The 21,501-nt window shown below is 33.6% G+C and overlaps 1 protein-coding gene across 3 annotated transcripts in view; it reads right to left on the bottom strand.

Moving 5' to 3' along the window:
* Positions 1-21,501, bottom strand: part of ERCC8 (ERCC excision repair 8, CSA ubiquitin ligase complex subunit) — a 53,032-nt gene that overhangs the window by 14,060 nt on the left and 17,471 nt on the right. For all 3 annotated transcript variants that reach the window (XR_012071440.1, XM_006206030.4, XM_072958615.1), the window contains exons 5-10: positions 14,779-14,860; positions 13,677-13,745; positions 12,423-12,489; positions 9,962-10,062; positions 8,793-8,917; positions 2,454-2,651 (exon numbers count right to left, since the gene is read on the bottom strand). Coding sequence is in view for 2 of the 3 variants with exons in the window: in XM_006206030.4 (XP_006206092.2) it covers positions 2,454-2,651; positions 8,793-8,917; positions 9,962-10,062; positions 12,423-12,489; positions 13,677-13,745; positions 14,779-14,860 (642 nt within the window). In the remaining variant the exon portion in view is untranslated. The remainder of the gene's footprint in view (positions 1-2,453; positions 2,652-8,792; positions 8,918-9,961; positions 10,063-12,422; positions 12,490-13,676; positions 13,746-14,778; positions 14,861-21,501) is intronic.

Here is a 21,501-nt window from a genome sequence, read left to right as displayed (position 1 = left end):
CTGTATGCACATGCCCGACGATGTTCACTCCACCCCAATAGAACTTAAGAAACATGTTATACTGGCTTGTATTGAAAATATTCCTATGGGGGAATCTCAAAGCTTATAGAAATTTCAAGATTAAGTTGCCAACATGAGGTTCTATCACCCTTGAACAATCAATATGTGAACAAGGACTCTCCTACATAAATACAATGCAACCAGCAAAATCAGATGATTCACACTCATATATCATTACCATCCAATTCTTAGACCCCATTCAAGTTTCACCAAGTGTCCCAACAATATCTTTTACAGCAAAAGGTTCCAGTTCAAAAATCACATGCTGTACTTATGTCTGTTTACTTTCCTTCAATCTGGAAGAGTTCTTCAGTCTCTCATTGGCTTTCATGATTTTGACAATTCTAAAGATATACAGCAGTTATCGTGTAGAATGTCCCTCAAATTTTGTCTTATGTTTCCTCATGATTAAATTCAGGTGATGCATCTTTGCCAGGAATATCACATACCTTGATAATTTGATTACACTGATGTATCTCAGTCTTCTTCAAGGTAAAATTACTCATTTTACCTTTGTAATTAATATTTTGTAGGGTTCTACCTTGAGACTATGTAATATCCCACTCCTCATCAGACTTTCAATTTATTAGTTTACTTACTTATAGCAGAATGGATTCATGGATCCCTATTTTAGCTAACAGGGAATAATTCATTATCATTTATTTTGATGTTGGGTATATCTTTTCAAATTTTTACATTTATGATAGAATTACTATAATTATCAATTTTATTTTCTGACAGTGAGTTTTATGTAATATATAATTGATAAAAGGATTCTGTTGCTAAATGGATGCAACTCTTTTACTTCTAGGAGGTGCATACAGCTCAGTGGTGGAGAGCACGCTTAGTATGTGCCAAGGTCCTGGGTTTAATCCCTAGTACCTCCATTAAAAAAAGAAAAAAGTCTTTGACTTCTATAATTTAGATTTGTAATTATTGTCCTTTTCAGAAATCCTAATAGATGGAATGGGATAAGAGTTGGAAGCTTTCTGATGTAAGGCAGTGATTCAAATCTTTCCTAGTACATAGCACATACAGAAATGGTATTTGTCAGGAGGCAACTGGCCACAGGTTTCTGGCTATCCTAGGCTTGTCCCAGCTATTCTAGGGGCTGAGGGAAATCAACAGTTTGACACACTTTTGATCCATTCTAGGAACACCTGTTAGGAAACTTTGATTTTGTAGAAAGCAATAATTGGTAGTCAGAATACCTGCATTAAAGTCTTGGCTGTGTCTCTAAGTGACCCTGGACAAGAAAAGAGGTACTGTATTCTAAGAACTTCTTTGCATGGATAATCATGCTCTGTCAATCTGTGTGCAGATTTGAGGCAAGTCATGTCACCTCTCTGGTTGCCGTAGTAGTCTTTTCCTAGAAATAACACTAAAAATGTTTAATAACTGGTATATCAGAACAATGGCCAATCAGAAGAGATACTGGACATAGAGTGGGAGGAGGGTTCTGAAAGCCTTTTTTAGTTGCTGGGTTGAGGTGAGGTCTAGGAGGCCCCAGGGAAGGGGGTGAAGCTAAAGGTCACTTAGGGGGCTTGGTGCAACAGCTATGTAACAAACAGAAGGATACGTATTTGAATACTTTAATAACGGATACTACCATATTGAGGTGTGCTGGCTGAAAAACCAGCCCTGTATATTTTACTTCACAGTGTCAAACACAAATTAAGTAATGAGTATTAATGAATGAATGAATAAGGTGATAAAAGTCCTTCCTAGTTCTAAGAACCCATAATTTTCATTCTTTTAGTATTTAACTTTCATGAGCCTCATTTTCCTTATCTGCAATACACAGAAAATATCAACAATCTTACTACATTGAGATTCATTTAAAGGAGCCTATGATGTAATTTGTGCAAATATTCTGTGGAAAAAGCAATCTGCTCCACTGGTGTGATAAAAGAGAAAGGTTAGGATGTTAAACAAACAAAAACCATAGGTACTTAAATTATGTAAGCTGGATCAACTCAAAGGCAAACTTATTAGCCATTGGCAAAAAATTAAAAAAACAAACAACATTGCAGACAATCAAAATACACAAACTATGTTTTCAGATTAGATATACATGTCCATTTTTTCCCCCAAAAGCTTGTGGGCAAGAAATTATTTTAATTTGCCAGAGATTTTCAACTGCTAAATAAATGGAGCCCATATGCAAAAGAATTTATCCCAGTCAAGTTGCACAGTATTATACTGATTCATAGAGACATCCTATGCCACCTAAAAATATACCTTCTATTATCCTTTATTCAATAAACCCTAGCTCAAATGTGGATAAGAAGTATAATTCCTTAGAACGAAATTGCAATGTACTCTTTTATATACAATCACTCTAGCAAGCTAGCTATCTGAACATTTTAAATTCCCTTAAATATCATTCTTACCTGGAAATTAGACTGAAATACACAGCAGTCAACACTTTTATAATGTCCCTTAAGCATAGTTATCTGTTCTCCTGAGTAAACTGTATAAACAGCAATGGTGCTACCATATGGTACAAAAACAAATTCTGAACTGCAGCCACAGGAGACAGTGAATTTCAATCCTTTTCTACTGTCATTGTAAACTTTTCCATAGTTCACCTGTAGGATGTAAAAATCAAAAAGAGACTTAAATATAATTTAAGACAACAAAGACTAGAAAAATATTTACTTAAAATATTACAATATACTATAGAAATGGCTCCAGTAAGTCTAAAGAAAATGATCAATGTCCTAATAGAAACATGGGCCAATGACATAAATACACATTTCACGTAAAAGGGAAATACAAACAGTAAAAAAAAAAAAAAAAAAAGCCCACAAAAGCAAAGGTTCACATTTCAACTTTGAAATAAAAATGCAAATTAAGGCAATCTTGAAGAATCATTTTAGACCATTCAGCAAAAATTTTAAGAAACCATAAGACACTCAATACAAGTGAGGTAAACAAGTAGGTGGTACTTGATCATTCCTTCTAAAAGGCCAAATGGTTTATTACGTAACAAAATATAAAGATATTCTTTTTTTTTGGAAGGAAGGTAACCTTCTTTTTATTTTAAAACATTTTAAATTGTGGCAAAATACACATAACATGAAATTTGCCATCTTAACCATATTTAAGTGTATGGTTCAGTGACATGAGGTATATTTGCATTGTTGTGCAACCATCACCACCATTCATTTTTTTTATCTTGCAAAACTGAAAGTCTATACCCATTAAACAACGAAGAGTCTTACTCCTTGACCTAGTAACTACTCCTAGGAATTTATCTTAGGGAAATAACTAAAAAGCAAAAGGTTATATACCCAGAGGAATTCACTGCAGTATTATCTAGAATGGCAAAATACCTGAGAATAGATATAAATTCCTAATAATATTAAATTAAGTCCACAGTTTATATAGCAATTAAAAAACTTAAGTATAAACATTATACAGAAAATAGGGATAAAAGCTAAGTGTAAAAAAAGAATACAAACAGCTTAGCTTTATGTAAGTAATTATGCATTCTGGACAGAAATAAAAATTCTGCACCCCGCATGCCAAAGGTACATCAGCAATACCTGAGCAGGTAGAAATGCAGAATTCCAGGCCCTATTCCAATCTACTGAACTAGAATCTTTATTTTAACGAGATCCCTGGGGTGATCGGTAGGTTCATCAAAGTCTGAGAGGCTCTGGACTAAAGAAATTGACAGGTTTACTTCCTGCTGATAATTTAGATAAGCAGCTTAGGGTAGGTGTAGAGCCAGTCTCTAATCATTTGGAAATTATGAGCATGCAGATCATTATCTCCCTTCACTATGGCAAATACTGGAGTTTAAACAGACTCACTGTCTGTTTTAATTCTGATTTGACTTTTTCTCTTTTTCTAAAGGTTGGGTGGGAATGTGCATGTGTATGTGTGTATAAACAGACACTGAGGCTCAAATGGATAATACTGATAATCTGTGGATACTACACTTGGCTTACCTACCCATGAGGTTAACATGTGACAGAAAGGAGCACATGTATTCAGCTATACCACTGCAGCAGTTGTACAGTGAAACATTAAAACACTGAACTTATAGTCAGTAGACTTGGGTTTTTGAAACCCACTCCACCTTCCAATTTTTTTTTTTTTGCCTCTTATGAGTAATGAATGATTTAACCTAAGTTTCATTCTTCTAATCTGTTAAATGGAAATTACATCATTTACCAGAGTTATTGTGAAAAAAATGAAATAATACATGAGAACACCTAGAAATAAAAGTATTCAGTAAGTCCCTAGATTTATTCATTCCTATATATAATTTAAAAGTATAACATTCCCTCATTTCTGTCTTTTGATCCTACGTGTACAATTTGTAGAATGACACTGGGAGGTAGATGGAAAAAAAAATACAAATCTCAACTGGCAATTCTCTGTTCCTCCTGAAAAAATTATGAACTGCTAGACTGTGATGGTCTCATTCACATATCAAAACATCTAGCTACAAAACCTATGTTCTTTCTACTATAGCACATTCCTTCCCAAATGTGAACTGGAAAGTGTTCAATGAAGTATAAATATTGAACCAGCTCACTAAACTTTGTCTTTATCCTTAGGTGCTCCCCCTGCATCTTACAACTTACTGTCCTGTTAATCCTTATAACTCACTGCTGTGATCAAATCACCTGTGGGCTCAAAACTATCAGTATGTTCTCAATGTCTACAGAATGAACTTCAAATAACATATTAAGAAAAGGGGAGATCTACTTAGTGCTTAGTGTCATACACTATGCTAGGTGATTATCTAAGCTTCCCATTTTATGACTATAAATGCTCACCATAAAATTCAGTGTGTGACAAATAGCACGCTATATATTACTATGAAAGTACTGAAGAGGAACAGGCTGCTTTTGGCTATGTCTTAAAGGTGGTATGTACAGGCTTTGAAAAGATTTTGATATGTGAGGAAGATTTCATAGACTTGGGATAGGATGATGGCAAACACAATTCCTTATCATATGAGTCCTTTATATTGTCCCAGTAAATATACACATTTAGCCACTAAGTAAATATCTACAGTGATGCAGAGATTCCATCACAAGGCAACTTGTTTCACTGTCAGCATAATTAATAATAATGACAGGTAACACTTACTGAATGTCAACATCTGCTGTAAGTACCAGACAATGTGCTAAATATTTCATGTAATTATTTCATGCATTATTTCATGTAATATGCAAAACAATACTATGAGATATATAGCATTATTATACAAAAAAATACTTAAAAAGGTTCAGTATTTTGATCAAGGTCTCTTAGCTAGTAAGTGACAGAATTAGAAACTGAATCTACATTGCACTAATCAAAAAGCACGGTGGTAAATTATTTTTCTTTCATTCTACTAACTGAGATTATAGTACACTGTAGTACCAGTGAGTACTGGGTACTCTGCAAGCATTTAAGCTGGACTAGAGGAGTTAGAGAGAGGCTGTGTCTGAGATGAATCCTGAAAGCTGAGAAGCAGCTAAGACAGGAAGAAGACAGTATTGTAACACACGGCAGCAGTCTGTGCAGCAGAATGGAAGGGTGGGAGAGCATGGTACATTTGAAGACCACTAAGTAGTTCATATCGCTAAGGACAGGGAAAAAATGGGAAAGTGGCAAGATATAAAGATGGTGAGTTACAATGTACAGCTTATGAAGGCCTTGTGCACAACAGACAAAAACATTCAGGTTTTTAGAATTTTTAAAAAAATTTTAATGGAGGTACTGGGGATTGAACCCAGGACCTCGTGCATGGTAAGCGTGTGCTCTACCACTGAGCTGTATGCTCACCCCCTATTCAGTTTCAAAAACCTGAAAAGTTCATTGAAAAAACACTGAAAGATTTCCACTGGGAGATGAATTTGGGAAAAGTTAAAAGGATGTTAGAGTAATTAAACAGAGAGATCATGAGGGCCCAGAATGAAGCTGGAAGGGAAGACAGATGTGAAAACATTACGAAGAAAGAATTAACAGGACTTGTAATTGATATAATAGCTGGGATAAGGGAAGGGAAGGATAAAGAATAGACTCTCAGTTTCTAGCCATTGGTGACTGGGTGAATGATAATGTCAGTAACTAAAACATTAAACACGAGAATAACTATTTTGAAATTTTGTTATGCCAAAAGCTGCCTATGAATTTTCCCTGTAGGTACATTGTTCTTACTCTAAGGCAATAATCTCCAAAGTACAGTTGGCACCTCAAGGAATCAGTAAGATGTTCATTAAGGTGTGAGAGGAAAATATGAAAATTTCTATTTCTATCTTATTTTTATCTAAAAAATAAATTAAGCTTTAATAAAAGAGACTTAAAACAGCATGTGTGTATAATTTGTAGATAATTACACATGTACTGGAAACATGTACTTACACATCTTTCTTAAATTAATAAGGGTACCACTACTAAGGCAACTCTGTACGGTAAAAATGGTTATTCTCTATGGTATGCCTATTACTTAGCAGATCACAGTACTACTCTTTACATACTTTCATTTTGTCCTTACAACTACCATTTATTTAGATACATAGTAATCCTGATTTACAAAATGGAGACAAAAACTCTGACCATAGTCCTTCATGATTTTACCTTAAATTATCTAATAACCCCAAATTACTAAACAGCAGGACTGGAATTTATTTCCTATTCTGTCTGACAGCCCTTTAAATATCTGAAGATAGTATGTGTTCCCTGAGAATTACTTTTTCTGGGATCCATGTTCCAATCCCTTTAAGTGTTCTTTGTAGGCGAGTTTCTGAGCCACTCTAGGCATTTGGCATGAATTACGTTTCCTTTGATCAAGTCCTTTTAAAACATATTATCCATTTTAAATACACTATTCAAAATATGGGCTTACTAGCAAAAATCCATAGAGTATGAGTATTACCTTTAAGGAGAGAAAATTGGAATCAAATCACATTAACAATTTATGTATATATTCAAGACTATTTCTGTCACATTCACCTTCGATGCACATGCCAACCTACTTTTCCAAAATGACCCTGTCACTTCTCCACTCATAACCTGAGGGGCCTTCCATCTCACCCAGAGAAAAAGCTGAAGCTCTTACAAAGGCCTACAAGCCTATAAGCTCTCGGGCCTGTTCCTTCTGTTTCTTATCTCCTATTACTCTTTCTCCCCTTTGCTTACCCTAGTTGAGCACAAGAGCCACATAGATGTTCCTTGGGTATGCCAAACTTGCTCTTGCCTTAGGGTCTTTGTATTTCCTTCCTCTGCCTAGAATGCTATCCCTCCCAGAAGTTGGATGGCTCACTCCGTCATTTCCTTCAAGCCAAATATCATCTTCTAAGTGAGACCTAGCCTGACTGCTCTATGTAACACATTACCTCCAACTCCCCCATATTTTCTATGCTCCTTTACTTGCTTTGTTTTTCTTCATAGTGCTTACTGTACCTAATATATATTTTATCCATCCATCTATACATACTTTTATTGATTGATGGATGGCTGTTTTTCTCTCCCTGGAATGTAACGTTCACAAGGATAGAAGCTTTCTATGTTTTATTTACTGCTGTATAGTACTGCATGGCAAATAGGAAGTACTCAAAAATATTTATTAAACAAACGAAGAAAATGAAAACAGGAAAGTGTGACCCAATTAGGGGCATGGTACAATATAATAAATTGAAGATTCTAAATTAAAATTCACAATGCCTGAGTTTTTAACCTAAGATATGATGGAGAAGCATTTCACATAGAATATGAGGGATTACCAAACTCTAAGGTAATATAACACAAATAATTTTGACCTTATAGTAAAGTCAGCTTTTAATGATGAATGTGATACCTAGAGTACCTAAGAGAGAAATAGTTAGAAAGGATGATTAAAGAAAGGAGTATAATTAATGTTAATACATAGCTTAAGGTATTAAATAAATGCTTTAAGGGGTGTGGATATAATCAGCATTTTAAGAGTGGAATCTAGAGTCAAACTTTGTCGCCTTCTAGCTATGTAAACTTAGGCAAGTCACCTAATTTTATGTCTTATTTTCCTCATGTGTAACATGGGCATTGTAACAGTCACTGCCCTCATAGTGTTGATATGATGACTAAACAAGACCATATATATTTATACTCCAGCACATATATTAAATCTTAAATTTTATTACTGCAGTAACTGGCACATAAACTCTCAATAAACATTGGCTATTAATATTATCATCAAATTATAAGCTCTTGGTAGCTTATTCTGAAAGTTACTAAACTATAGGTAAACCTACTAAGGACCAAAACATAAATTTCAAAAAAGCACTAAAAATTAATCATCACATAAGAATCTAGCACTTTTAAAATGCATTCATTTCAGTATTAAAGTGCCATATGTTTTGGTACTATAACATTCATTTTGGATTTTGTTTACAGGTCAAATATAGTATAAAATTTGACTATTTAACTTCAGAATTTTATGACAGTTGTTCCCAATCTTCTATTCTTCTTGAAATACTTGAAAGATATGGCATACTCCCATTATGCACAGTGGCTCAGTAGGGCAGTGATTTGCCACTAACTGGGGAGAATGTGCTGGCGGTGAGATAGGGTGAGCTGTCCTGAGTTGAGAATTACTAGTTCACATAATGGAAAAATATTATAAAAAGAAAGCTGTGATTTAGAGGCAAGAAACAAAGTTAAATCTACAGAAAGACATCAGTATATGTCATAGATCCATTTCTTTAATTATACCCAAAAGGTTTAAGGTATTTAAAATTTCTTACTAGTGTGTTTTCTCCATTGGAACTATTCCAGAGCCTCATTCGATTATCTGTACCAACAGTGAGGAGATGAAGCCCATCACTTGTAAAACATAAGCCATTAACTTTTCCATTATGAGCAGTGTTTGCTGCAAGGAAAAACATAATTCAGTTTATCTGTTCTTATATCCAGCATACACTTAATGCTTGATGATACAGTTATTTAAGCATACTAAAGGACAATATCTGATATACTTAAAATATATGAGTTGATCATATTTTAAATTAATAATCCCTTTGGATTATCTGAATTATGATAAGCTATATAAATTAGAACCATAAAAATAGAGGAAAACAGAAAAAAAGAGAAAAAAATCTTGCCAAATATAATTTTTCCTTAGGAGAATAAGCTGTGCTACCAAAACTCAATTAAATGCATAAGCCTAATACTAAAATTTTAAAATAAATGCCTTTCAAATGCCTTGTATACTATTTCCATTTTTAATTTAAAAATCATTCCATGACTATTAAAAATAATACTAGTATTTCATACTTAAAGATAACTGTTCGAGTCTCAATCAAAATTTTATATTACTTTCAAAATGAACAGATTTGAGAAAGCATAATTCTCAATAGCCTGATTAATTTAATTTAACATATTATTAAAATAATCATAGGTTTTATATGGTTCATCCTAATATATTTCTGGTCCAAAATTATTTCTGAATCAGAATTTTAACCTATACAGAAATTAAATTCCATTGTAAAAATGCAATTGAGGTACTCTGTCCCCTAGATTTGTGTCACATTTAACACAGCTTGCAAATTTTATTATGATAAAATGGTCACAAAATGTTACCACTTCTTTAATGTACTGTAACTTCCTAAATGGCACTGAATTTGTATTAGTTGATCTCACTGGAGGAAAAACTAAAAGGTAACAAGTTAATCCAGGAAAGTTTCTACATTTGAAAATTCAGGGGCAGAAAAAATGTCAAATTTATTTGTATCTTAAAGAAAGAGAACCATAATTTAGTTGATATAAATTTTGAAACTGATTTATTGTGAATGCCTTTTTAAAAAGAATAAAATTTGTAACTTGTCAACATACATTTATTATTTGGTTTCAATTCAAAATTTTCAATATAAAATACTATAATATCATATTTCTGTATTAATGCAGTCTTCATTACCTGATTCAACAGCTTGTGACCTTTTCCCATTATGCTGATCAAGCGTAATCAAACATCCTGATGCTCTCCTCACATCCCATAATTTTGCTCTACTGTCAGCACTGAGAATAAATAAATGTTATATTGACATATATAGCTAGGGTAGTGACTGTAGTCCTCATTCATCTTTCCAGTATTATGGCTTAAAGAGGTCTCAGTATATTAGTGCAAATGTATTTGTAATTTGCGTGGCAGTACTGTTGCTTTTTTAGCAAATAGTCATTAGTGGTACAAAGACGTAAAAAAATAGGGGAAAAGGTACTCTTATTTTGATCACAAGGACAGAATTCTGCTGCTTTTTATGTTGTTTTTATTTATTTATTTATTTATTTATTTATTTACTTACTTACTTACTTACTTACTTACTTACTTACTTACTTATTTATGTTCACGGAGGTACTGGGAATTGAACCTTGGACCTTGTGCACATTAAGCATGTGCTCTACCACTGAGCTGTTACCACCTCCCCATGTTCTTTTTAATGACATGAGCATCTTTCTCCACAAAGACTAGACAGGCTTAGAGCTTTGTTCCTTAGCAAGTTTGTTGTTCCTATAATCTTGATTCTTTTAAAAGATCACCATTAAACCTAGCCAATTAGAATAGTCAGGAAAAAGCGAGCATTTCCCATTCTCAAGTTGGTTTTCTTTCTTTCTAGCTGGAGAAAAGGTCTGCAATGAGTTTGAAGACTTAAGTCTCTTCTGATCAGATTAGATTTGGACATATCTGGCCCCTAACACTGATTACTAGGTCCATTCTGGTACCGATTCAAATTCCTGGGTACTCTGAGAATTGAAAGCCTCTTAGCTTTCCTCTCGATTTGAGGAAAACCAAATTAGGTACAAACAGTATGAATCCACTCTAGCATGGACCAACAACCAGCACCTAGCTCCTCACCTTCACATCATTTTAGCCAGCCCTCTTGTGGCTACATTCTAGACTTTGTTCTCCTTTAGAAATCATAAATTTCACCATCACATTCTGCAAACTATTAACAGAAGATTCTTTGGGGACTAAACTGTGACAGAGAGCGAAGGGTGGCAGTTCTACAAAAATCCAGACACATATCTTTATAAGACTAATCTAAATAGCTTCTGTAAAAATTCTTCTGCAAAAAGTTTTATTAAACTGTCTATATGAAAGTTTGACTACTACTTCCTATCCCTTCAGTTTTTAAACTTTCTTATTCTGACACTCATCCTGCTATCTCATTAGGTCCTTGATCCCTCCTATAAGCCTTTCTGTGATTTTATTTCCTTCCTTATATCCATAACTTCAACAATTTTAGACAATTATTAAGTCTGTGTCATTCAATGTTTTGGTTTCTGTGGCTTAGTACAGCTGTAGGCTACACCTTCAACAGAGCACACAGTACTGCCAAGCAATCCTAGATGCCCCCAATTAGCTCTTCTCCCAATCATTAAAACTATTATTCCAGATCTTTACTACCTTCCCTGAAAACTGCATCCCATTCCAGTATTTTTAATAGATGACATCAAGTTTTACTCCACTAAAAAGGAATAGAGGCCGCTAGGTTTCCATTTCTTGAGCTTCTCTGCCACAGCCACAAATTTAATCATATTCATGTTTACCTTTCCTCCTTCTATTTAGTCTCATGATGCCCTTCGTGTGTCTAATCAAGTGTTCCCCTTCTAGTGGGACCCTTGATACTACCCTCTCCTGTCTATTCAAGGTCCTGATGTACCAATTCTTACCTCCATTTCTTATTTTCACTAATTTCTCTCCACCAGTACTTTTCACTTTTCCCTCAACATTTAAATACGCGAGACTCTTTCCTCCAGCAAAAAAACTCCTCCAAATCCCTTCATCCTCAAGAGTTAAATGCTCTTGCTCTTTTTCCCCATATTACACCTACCAGAGATGCACCTCTATCAAAGTACTTTTCAGAATGTCCTGTAATTATTGATTTTTGTGACTATACCCCCTCATTAGACTGTTAGCTTCTGGAAGGACTATGCCTTGGTTACATCTGTGTCCCTGGCACAAACCTTGGGAGTCATAAAATGAAATCAATGAGTGGATGGATATGTTGAATTAGATTCAAAATAATTCTGGATTAAAGAAAATGAACTAAAATGCTAACTTAAAATTAACAGAGTGCTATGCTTTTGTATGCAAAAATGACACAACACAGTTGTTAATGGGTAGTACTAGTAGATTTGCATTGCTACACAGATTGTCTTGTTTTCTGTTTTAAAATGTGAGCACCTTCAAGATGGATAGTCATGATTAGGATTATGATGCAAAGGAAGATTTCTTTTGGTAATTTGAATTAAAATCTGTAACTCAATTATTTTATTTTTCAGGACCTACTTAACATCTAAATATATATGTTACATAAGTCTCTTCAAAATGCTTATCATTAATTATTAACTTCAAAACCAAATAATTTGCATTTTACCTTGCAGTTGCCAAGATATATTCATAACGTGGTGACCAGGAAACTGCTAATATTTCTTGTCTGTGACCTGCAAAACAACTGTATGAAATGACATGCAAAATATCTGAAAAATCAAAAGATACAGTGTAATTTTGACTGATTATGAAAAAAGTATAGACTAAATATTAAAAATAAATTGATATAATTATCATTTTCCCCACATTTATAATAATCTATATTTAAGTATTAATGTGAAATCTATGGAGCATTTTTCACACATGGTATTTTATTATAAAAGGACTGGTTTTGCTTTGGAAAGAACAGTTAGAGTTAGTGAGTCTTTCTTTTTAAATAACAGCTCTTCGCCTAGGAAGTCAATCCATCAATAAGTGATGCAACTCAAAAGCTCACTCACTTATATCTACAACAAGATCCCTGCAACAAACCATAGAAGATAAACATTCTAAAGAATAAAAAAATTTTCTAACTTTTCAGAAAGTTGTAACAGAAAAAAATTATTTTAATGATTGATTATAAAAAGCATTTGTATAAACATTTTTACCTAGAAAGCACAGGTGATAAATTCACAGTATAAGCAATGTCAGTATTTTAATTCACTTTTACCTAATTAAACTATTCAAATCAGATATTTTCATCTATATAGCTAATCTTAATAGAAATTCATGATAATGTAAAACAAATGCTATCCATCACACCAAGTTTTCCCGATATATTTATTATGTTTCTCAGATGAATAAAACTGTTATTTATGAATTACATCCCATTTTTCTATTGTTTAGAATTAGATGATCAAATACTGATAGAAAAGTAGTACAAATAATTTAAGTTAATATACCTTTACCAAAGAATTATTTCAATATCTTTTTCTAAAGTATTTTTACTGAGAATAAAAGCACCTAAATATTAAGAACAGTTACTCGCCAGAACAATGTTAAACAATGCTCATGGAGATAAATGTACTGATAGAAGTTTCATAAGTAATTTATTTTTCTCAATGTAGAAATAACACATGGTTTTGAGTTAGACATTCTGTATCTTTTGAGCTTCCTCTGTGGCCAATGTTCATATAAATGTCTCCTCAATAGTTCAGCTTTATAAGAATAATGCACAGAAGGATCTTTATTTCCCTGTTGGCTTTTAACAACTAGCACAAAATACATCAGTCATGTCACTTACAAAGAATACATTGTTAGTAATGTTTCATTTTATTGAATGGTTTACTCAAAGTAGTTGTTGTTTCAAATAAAAAAATACCCTGTAGAATGTGGGAACAGGATCCAGACTTCAAGTCACAAAGTTGTACTTTGGGTCCTCTAGTACCAACTATAAAAACAAAAATAAAAACGGTTTAAAATAATTTTATTATAAATCATCACCAAAAGGAAACAAGAAACTACCATTATGAATCACGACATTTTCACTATATCACACAGAAATATAAAATTGTATGTTAAAATATTCTTTAGTTTTTAATTTTTATAATTATAAAATTATTTATAGCTATACTTTAGTAAGAAAGCTCTATCATTACATTATTCTTAAAATTTAATTTTGAAATAATTATAGATTCACAGGAAGTTGCAAAGATAGTACAGAGAGGCCCTGTGTACCCTTCACCCAGGCTGTCCCAATAGTTATATGGTAGGTCACTACAGCATAGTATCAAAACCAGGAAATGTGTATCAGTATAATGTATGTACTTAATTCTATGTTATTTTATCACTCAAATCATTTTATTTTAATAGCTTAGCTTTTCCACGTTAATAACATATTTCCAATCACTAGTAATAGAGTCACAGAAACTCTGGACACAGACTGAGTGGACCTCAAAGACAAGTTAATGCCCAAACTCTTTACAGATGGAGCAGCTGACTGATGTTTGGAGGTGAGGAGATTACACAGTGCCATAGAAATAATGAAATTATAGGATACTCGATGCCAGAAAAACATTTTTTCTTCATACATGAAAATTTTTGCTGTAGGAGCTTTCATTAAAATGAATGTTTAATTTCAACCACACATTCTTAGAGAAAAGGAAAGAATTTCCTTGTTTTATCGTGTCAAACTGAAACAACTGCATAATTTTGTTCATGTAAAATCTTTGAAACTTTGGTGGTTTAAAAAGTAACTTTTCAAGGGAACAGAAATGTGCTTTCTTAATCTTTAAATCTTAGCCACTAGCACAGTGCCTGACTTGCACAATATCTATTAAACTAAATATAAACAGTAGCATATACTTGTTTTAAAAAAAAGAATTGTGATCTTCATCTGGGTTAAAATGTTTACATCAAAACGAATTACATATTAAAAGGGAGAAAGTTTTCATATGAAAAAACAAAAGAACACGTGTACAAACCTGCTACCAAACAGTGCTTCGTGGCGACTGGAGACATATGATGACTATAAACTGTTTCTTCAAAATTAAACACATCTGCAGTCTAATAATAATCAAAAGACATTTTAAAAGTGTAAGTTCTAATCATAATCACAAAAGGAAGAAATTTTCTATTTATTTTTGTAATGCTAGCAATTTTTTTTGTCTAATAAATTCTAGCGATTAAGGTAAGATAATCACCAGGCTCACCATCTTCCTTTCCATTCTACTTTGGGGGACTTCAGCATCTACACAGATGATCCAGCCAGTACTCTGCTTCTCAGTTCCATATAACCTCAGCTACCACACCCAGGACACTCTTATTACCCAGAACTTCCCCTCTTCTGAAATCATATATTTCAGTTATTTATGACCACAGTCTTCCATCATTTTCAGCTTTTTATTTTTCCCAACTACCTCTAAGATACCCAGATAAAGCCCAGAACTCTTATCAGTTCCTCCTGTCTTCTCATCTTTTCCGTCTTCAGCTTGGATTTCAAGGTCCAATACTTCAACTGCCAAAATCTTCAGCTCCTTTGGTGTAGTCATCACACTCGTCAAGACCTCAGCCCTGAATGACTCCCAATGTCTACCTTCTGTGCACCTATTTCCAGGATAATCTACACCAGAAGTCAGCAAACTTTTCCTGTAAAGGGTCAGATTGTAAATATTTTAGGCTTTGAGGACTAACTACTCATTTCTGCCACGATAGCATCTAAGTGGCCATAGACAACAAATGAGCATCTCTCTGTTATAAAAACTTTATTTACAAAAAGAGTCTATGAGAAGACTTGGCCCAGAGCCTTGACTTTGCCTATGGGCTGCAGTTAGCTGAGCTCTGCCCTCACCAGGTGAAGGCAGACTTGTAAAAGGGCAGACTGGTATCACTATAAAAGGTCATTCATTTCAACTGGGCTTTTGTATTGACTGCTAGTTCTACAATATTTCACTAGTATTCTCTGCAATATATGCAGCTATTTCAAACCTCTACTCTCCACAGACACCTCTGCTTCATCACAACAGGTAATCTGATCTTTGCTTCAAGAGAGAAAATGGGAGCCATTCAATGAGAATTCTCTTAAAGTTTTATCAACACACCTATAAACTCATTTGCTTATCTTTTTTCCTTCTTCATCCAAGCCATCGTGGGAAAAAATGATCCTTCCTCATATTTAAAGTTAATTTCCCTACCTGTTCAGATCCCTTTCAGCACTGTCAGATAACTCTGAAGCATCTATAACCTCTCAGTCTCTACTGGATCATTCCCATCAGCACTAAAAAAATGTTTAAGTCTCTTTAATGTTAACAGCACCCTCCTGACCAAAAAAAAGTTTTTTCACCCAAATTCCTTTTTTTTCACCCAAATTCTTCCTCTTTAAATCCAAATTTTGGCTGTCTCTAATTTCTTATCTCCCATGTATTTCTCAACTCACTACAAACTTACTTTTATCCCCACTATTCCCATTTCAACCACCTTGACTATAGCACTGATAACCTCCTATCACCAAACATAGTCCTTACCTTACTTAATCTGTCAGGAGCATTCAACACAGCTGACTACTCTATCTTTCTTAAAACCAGTCTCTTCTATGAGTTCCATTATATCACGTACCCCTGATTTTCCTCTTAACTCTCTTTGGCTAATCCTTTTCATTGACTCCTGCAGGCTCTGTTGTTCCTTCTTCTGTCCTATTAATTTTCATTTTCCTCAAGGTTTTGTTGCAAGTACTTTTCTCTTCAACTACCACCTACATCCTAGTGACTCACAAATCTATATTTTCAGTTTAGACCACACTCTTGGATTCCAGATATGTATAGCTCAAATCCTGGATTATCTCCATTTGGCTCTTCACCTTAAAGTTTAATAGAGAAGACTCTGGAGAAGATATTCCATTATGCGACATCATACGCTCAAGCTGTATGATGAAAAAAATGCTCATGGAAAACTGAGATGAAATAAAGGTATCATAGGTATATAATGCATACATTAACAGGAAAAACTAATGATGGGAGTAGAGGATGGAGAGGACAATATTTTGCCTTCCATAGCTTTCTTTATACCTAGCAGATGCATAATAAATTATTCCTGATTGAATGCTTTTAAATTTATTATCAATAAAATCCTGTCATACCTTTATTTCAGACAGAATTATGAACTCATGAAATATTGTTTTGAGTTAGCAAAACATTTATGTTCTAAAGAAAATTTAAATTCAAGATGTCTTAGAGTTTTAAAAGATGTTAAGGAAAGAAAATGCAAATGTATGACATTAATTTTTAAACCACTTTTAAATGAAGTGTAACAAACATATAGGAAAGTACACAAATCATAAGCAAACAGCTCAATTAATTTTCATAAAATGAATTTTCACAAAGCAACAACTACCTGTATTTTAAAAGAGAACACTACAAACATTACAAATACCCCAAGTCCCTTACAAATCCTATCAAGAAAGATAACTACCATACATATCTATATCACCGTAGATCAGTTTTGTCTATTTTGGAACCTTCTACAAAGGGATATATATTAGGCACCCTTTTGTGTTTGGTTATTTTGTTTAGTATTACGTAAGATTCATACACTTTGTTAATACAGAAGTATTCCCTTGTCATTGTTGGAGAGTATTCTAATGTAAAGTTGCCAGATTTCAATTGGCTGTTAATGGACACTTGAGGTATTTCCAGTTTGGGGTTATCATTAACAGTGTTGCTGTGAACATTCTTATAAATAACCTTCAGTTCACATGCATGCATTTATATATTCAAAGTGTAACTGCTGGGTCAGAGGGTATGCACATATGCTTCAGTCAATACCAAATATCTGTACCAATCTGTAATCTATCTGTAATCTCATCAGCAATCTGTTATCATCAGTCTCCTTAAGTTTAACCATTCTGCATGGTACGGAGAGGTATCTCATTATGGTTTTTTTTTTTCTTTAATGGAGGTACTGGGGATTGAACCCAGGGTCCTGTGCATGCTAAACATGTGCTCTACCATTGAGCTATATCCCTGCCCACTCATTAGGTATTTAATTAACATATACAGGTGCACAGTTAATAAAGTTGAACACTTTCATTTATTGGCTATTTATCCTCTTTCTTGAAGTGCCTATTCAAATGTTTTGCTTATTTTTCTATAGGACTGTTATAATTTTTGTTGATTAATTTGTGTATCAGTCCTTTTTGAAATATATGCATGTGTCAGATACATCACCTCCCATTCCATGGCTTACCTTTATACTTTCTTTAATGACTGGACATTCCTAATTTTAACATAGCTCAATTTATCAATCTCTGACTTCTTGGTTTGTACTTTTTGTGTCTTTACCTCTCTTGAGCCACAAACACACTTTCCCTTTTCTTCTTTAAGCTTTATTGTTTTATCTTTCCCATTTATACCTGTGATCCACCTGAAATTGACTTCTATGTCTGGTGTGAGGTAAGGGTCAAGATTCATTTCTTAATATGGAAACCTGGTTGATCCAGCACCATTTATGGAAAAGGCTATCCTTTCCCCAGTTCTTCAGTGTTACTTTCACCATAAATCAAATGATTATACAGCTATGGGTGTATTTCTTGATTCTCTACCCTGTTCCCCTGTGCATGTGTGTGTTTTTTTTTAACTTCTACCAATATCATACTGCTTTAATTAGTATAATTAATTTATGGTAAGTCTTGGTTACAGGTAGTGAAGTCCTGAAACTTTATTCTTCTTCAAGAGTGCCTTGTCCCTTTGTATTGCCCTATATACATTAGAATTAACTAGTCAATTTCCATAAAAGAATTCTGCAAAGATTTTGATCAGAAATGCATTATTTTGGGTAAAATCAGTATCTTTTCAATATTGAGTCTTCTAATTATTTTTTCTTCTTTTATTTAACTGAGGAATAGTTGATGTACAATATTATGTAACTTTCAGGTATACAACATACTGACTCACAATATTTAGAGATTATATTCCATTTACAGTTATTATAAAGTATTGGCTATATTCCTGTGTTGTACTATATATCCTTATACCTTATTTTATACATAGTAGTTTGTAACTCTTAATCTTCTGCTCCTACATTGCTCTTCTCCTCTACTCTTTCCCCACTGGTAACCATTAATTTGTTTTCTATATCTGTGAGTTTGTTTCTTTTAGGTTATATCCGCTAGTTTGTTTTGTTTTTTGGATCCTACATGTAAGTATACCATAGGTATTTGTGTTTCTCTGTATGACTCATTTCATTTTGTATAATATCCTCCAAGTCCATGCATGTTGCTGCAAATGGCAAAATCTCATTCTCTTTTATGGCTGAGTGGTATTCCATTGTATATATATATATACTACGTCTTCTTTATCCATTCACCTGTTGAAGAACATTTAGGTTGCTTCCATATCTTGGCAATTGTGAATACTGCTACCAAAACACTGCTGTGCATGTATCTTTTTGAATTTGTGTTTTCATTCTTTTCAGATATATATCCAGGAGTGCAACTCCTGGGTCATACGGTAGTTCTATTTTCAGTTTTTTTTGTGTATGTATATATATATACACACACACACATACACATACACATATATATGTATATATATATATTTATTGAGTTATAGTCAGTTTACAATGTTGTGCCAATTTCAGTGTAAAGCACAATTTTTCAGTTATACATGAGCATACATATATTCACTGTAACATTCTTTTTCACTGTGAGCTACCACAAGATCTTGTATATTTCCCTATGCTATACAGTATAGTCTTATTTATCTATACTACATATGCCTGTCAGTATCTACATCTATTTTCAATTTTTAATTTGCATTTCTCTCATGATTAATGAGGTTGAGCATCTTTCCATATGTCTGTTGGCCATCTATATGTCTTCTTTGGAAAAAAATGTCTTTTCAGATGTTCTGTCCATGTTTTCTGCATTTTTTTTGATGTTGAGGTGTATGAACTGTTTACATATTTTGGACATTAACCCTTTACTAGTCATATCATTTGCAAACATTTTTTCCCTTTCAGTAGGTTGTTTTGTGTGTGTGTGTGTGTGTGTGTGTGTGTGTGTGTGTGGATGGTTTCCTTTACTGTGTAAAAGCTTTTACATTTAATTAGGTCTCATTTGTTTAATTTTGCTTTTACTTCCTTTGCTTTAGGAAACAGATGCAAAAAATAATACTGCCATGATTTGTGTCAAAGAGTGATCCACCTACATTTTCTTCTAGGAACTTTGTGGTTTCCAGTCTTAAATTTAAGTCTTTAACCCATTTTGAGTTTATTTTCGTACACAGTGTTAGAAAATGTTCTAATTTTGTTCTTTCACATGTGGCGGTCTAGACTCCCCAGCACCAGTTATTTAAGAGATTGTCTTTTCTCCATTGTATATGCTTGCCTCCTTTGTTGTAGATTAATTGACCATAAGTGCATGGGTTTATTTATGGGCTTTCTATTCTGTTACATTGATCTATGTATCTGTTTTTGTGCCAGTACCATACTGTATTGATTACCGTAGCTTTATAGTACAGTCTGAAGTCAGGGAGCATGATTCCTCCAGGTCTGTTTCTTTTCAAGATTGTTTTGGTTGAGGTTTTTTGTGCTTCTGTACAAATTTTAAAGCTATTTCTTGTAGTTCTGAGAAAAATGCCCTTAGTATTTTGATAGGGATTGCATTAAATCTGTAGATTGCCTTCAGTTGCATGTTCATTTTTAAAATATAAGTTCTTTCAATCCATGAACATGGTAAATCTTTCCATCTATTTGTTCTTCTTCAATTTCTTTCATCAGTGTCTTAGAGTTTTCCGAGTACAGGTCTTTTATTTCCTTAGGTAGGTTTATTCCTAGGTATTTTAATCCTTTTTGATGAGATTGTAAATGGAGTTGTTTCCTTAATTATCCTTTCTGATAGTTCATTGTATAGAAATACAACAGATATCTGTATTTTAATTTTGTTTTCTGCAACTTACTGAATCCATTGATGAGTTTTAGTAGTCTTCTGGTGGCATCTTTAGGATTTTCTATGTATAGTATCACATTATCTACAAACAATGACAGTTTTACTTCTTTTCCAATTTGGATTATTTTATCTTCCTTGTCTAACTGCTGTGGCTAGGGCTTCCAATACTATGTTGAATAACAGTGGTGAGAGTGGGCATTCTTGTCTTGTTCCTGATCTTAGAGAAAATGATTTCAGCTTTTCACCACTGACTATGATGTTAGCTCTGGGCTTGTCATACATGCCCTTTATTATGTTGCGACATGTTCCCTCTATGCCCACTTTCTGTTGAATTTTATTATAAATGGATGTGGAATTTTGTCAAAAGCTTTTCCTGCATCTATTGGGATGTCATATGGTTTTTATTCTTCAATTTGTTAATGTGGTGTGTCACACCAATCAACTTGCAGATAATGAAAAACACATCACAGGGGTAAATCCCACTTGGCTGTGGTATATGATCCTTTTGATGTGTTGTTGAATTTGGTTTGCTAAATATTGTTGAGGATTTTTCCATCTATGTTCATCAGTTATATTGTTCTGTAGTTTTCTCTTTTTGTGTCTGTGTGATATCTTTGTCTGGTTTTGGTATTAGGGTGATGCTGACCTCGCAGAATTGAGTTCAGAAGCATGCCTTCCTCTGCAATTTTTTGTAATAGTTTGTGAAGACTAGGTGTTAATTCTTCTCTGCATGTTTGGTAGAATTCAGCTATAAAGACTTCTGGTC

Source organism: Vicugna pacos, chromosome 3, assembly GCF_048564905.1.
Source record: "Vicugna pacos chromosome 3, VicPac4, whole genome shotgun sequence".
Taxonomy (NCBI): Eukaryota; Metazoa; Chordata; class Mammalia; order Artiodactyla; family Camelidae; genus Vicugna; species Vicugna pacos.
Note: the sequence above shows the minus strand (reverse complement) of the source record. Positions and strands in the feature narration are given on the sequence as shown.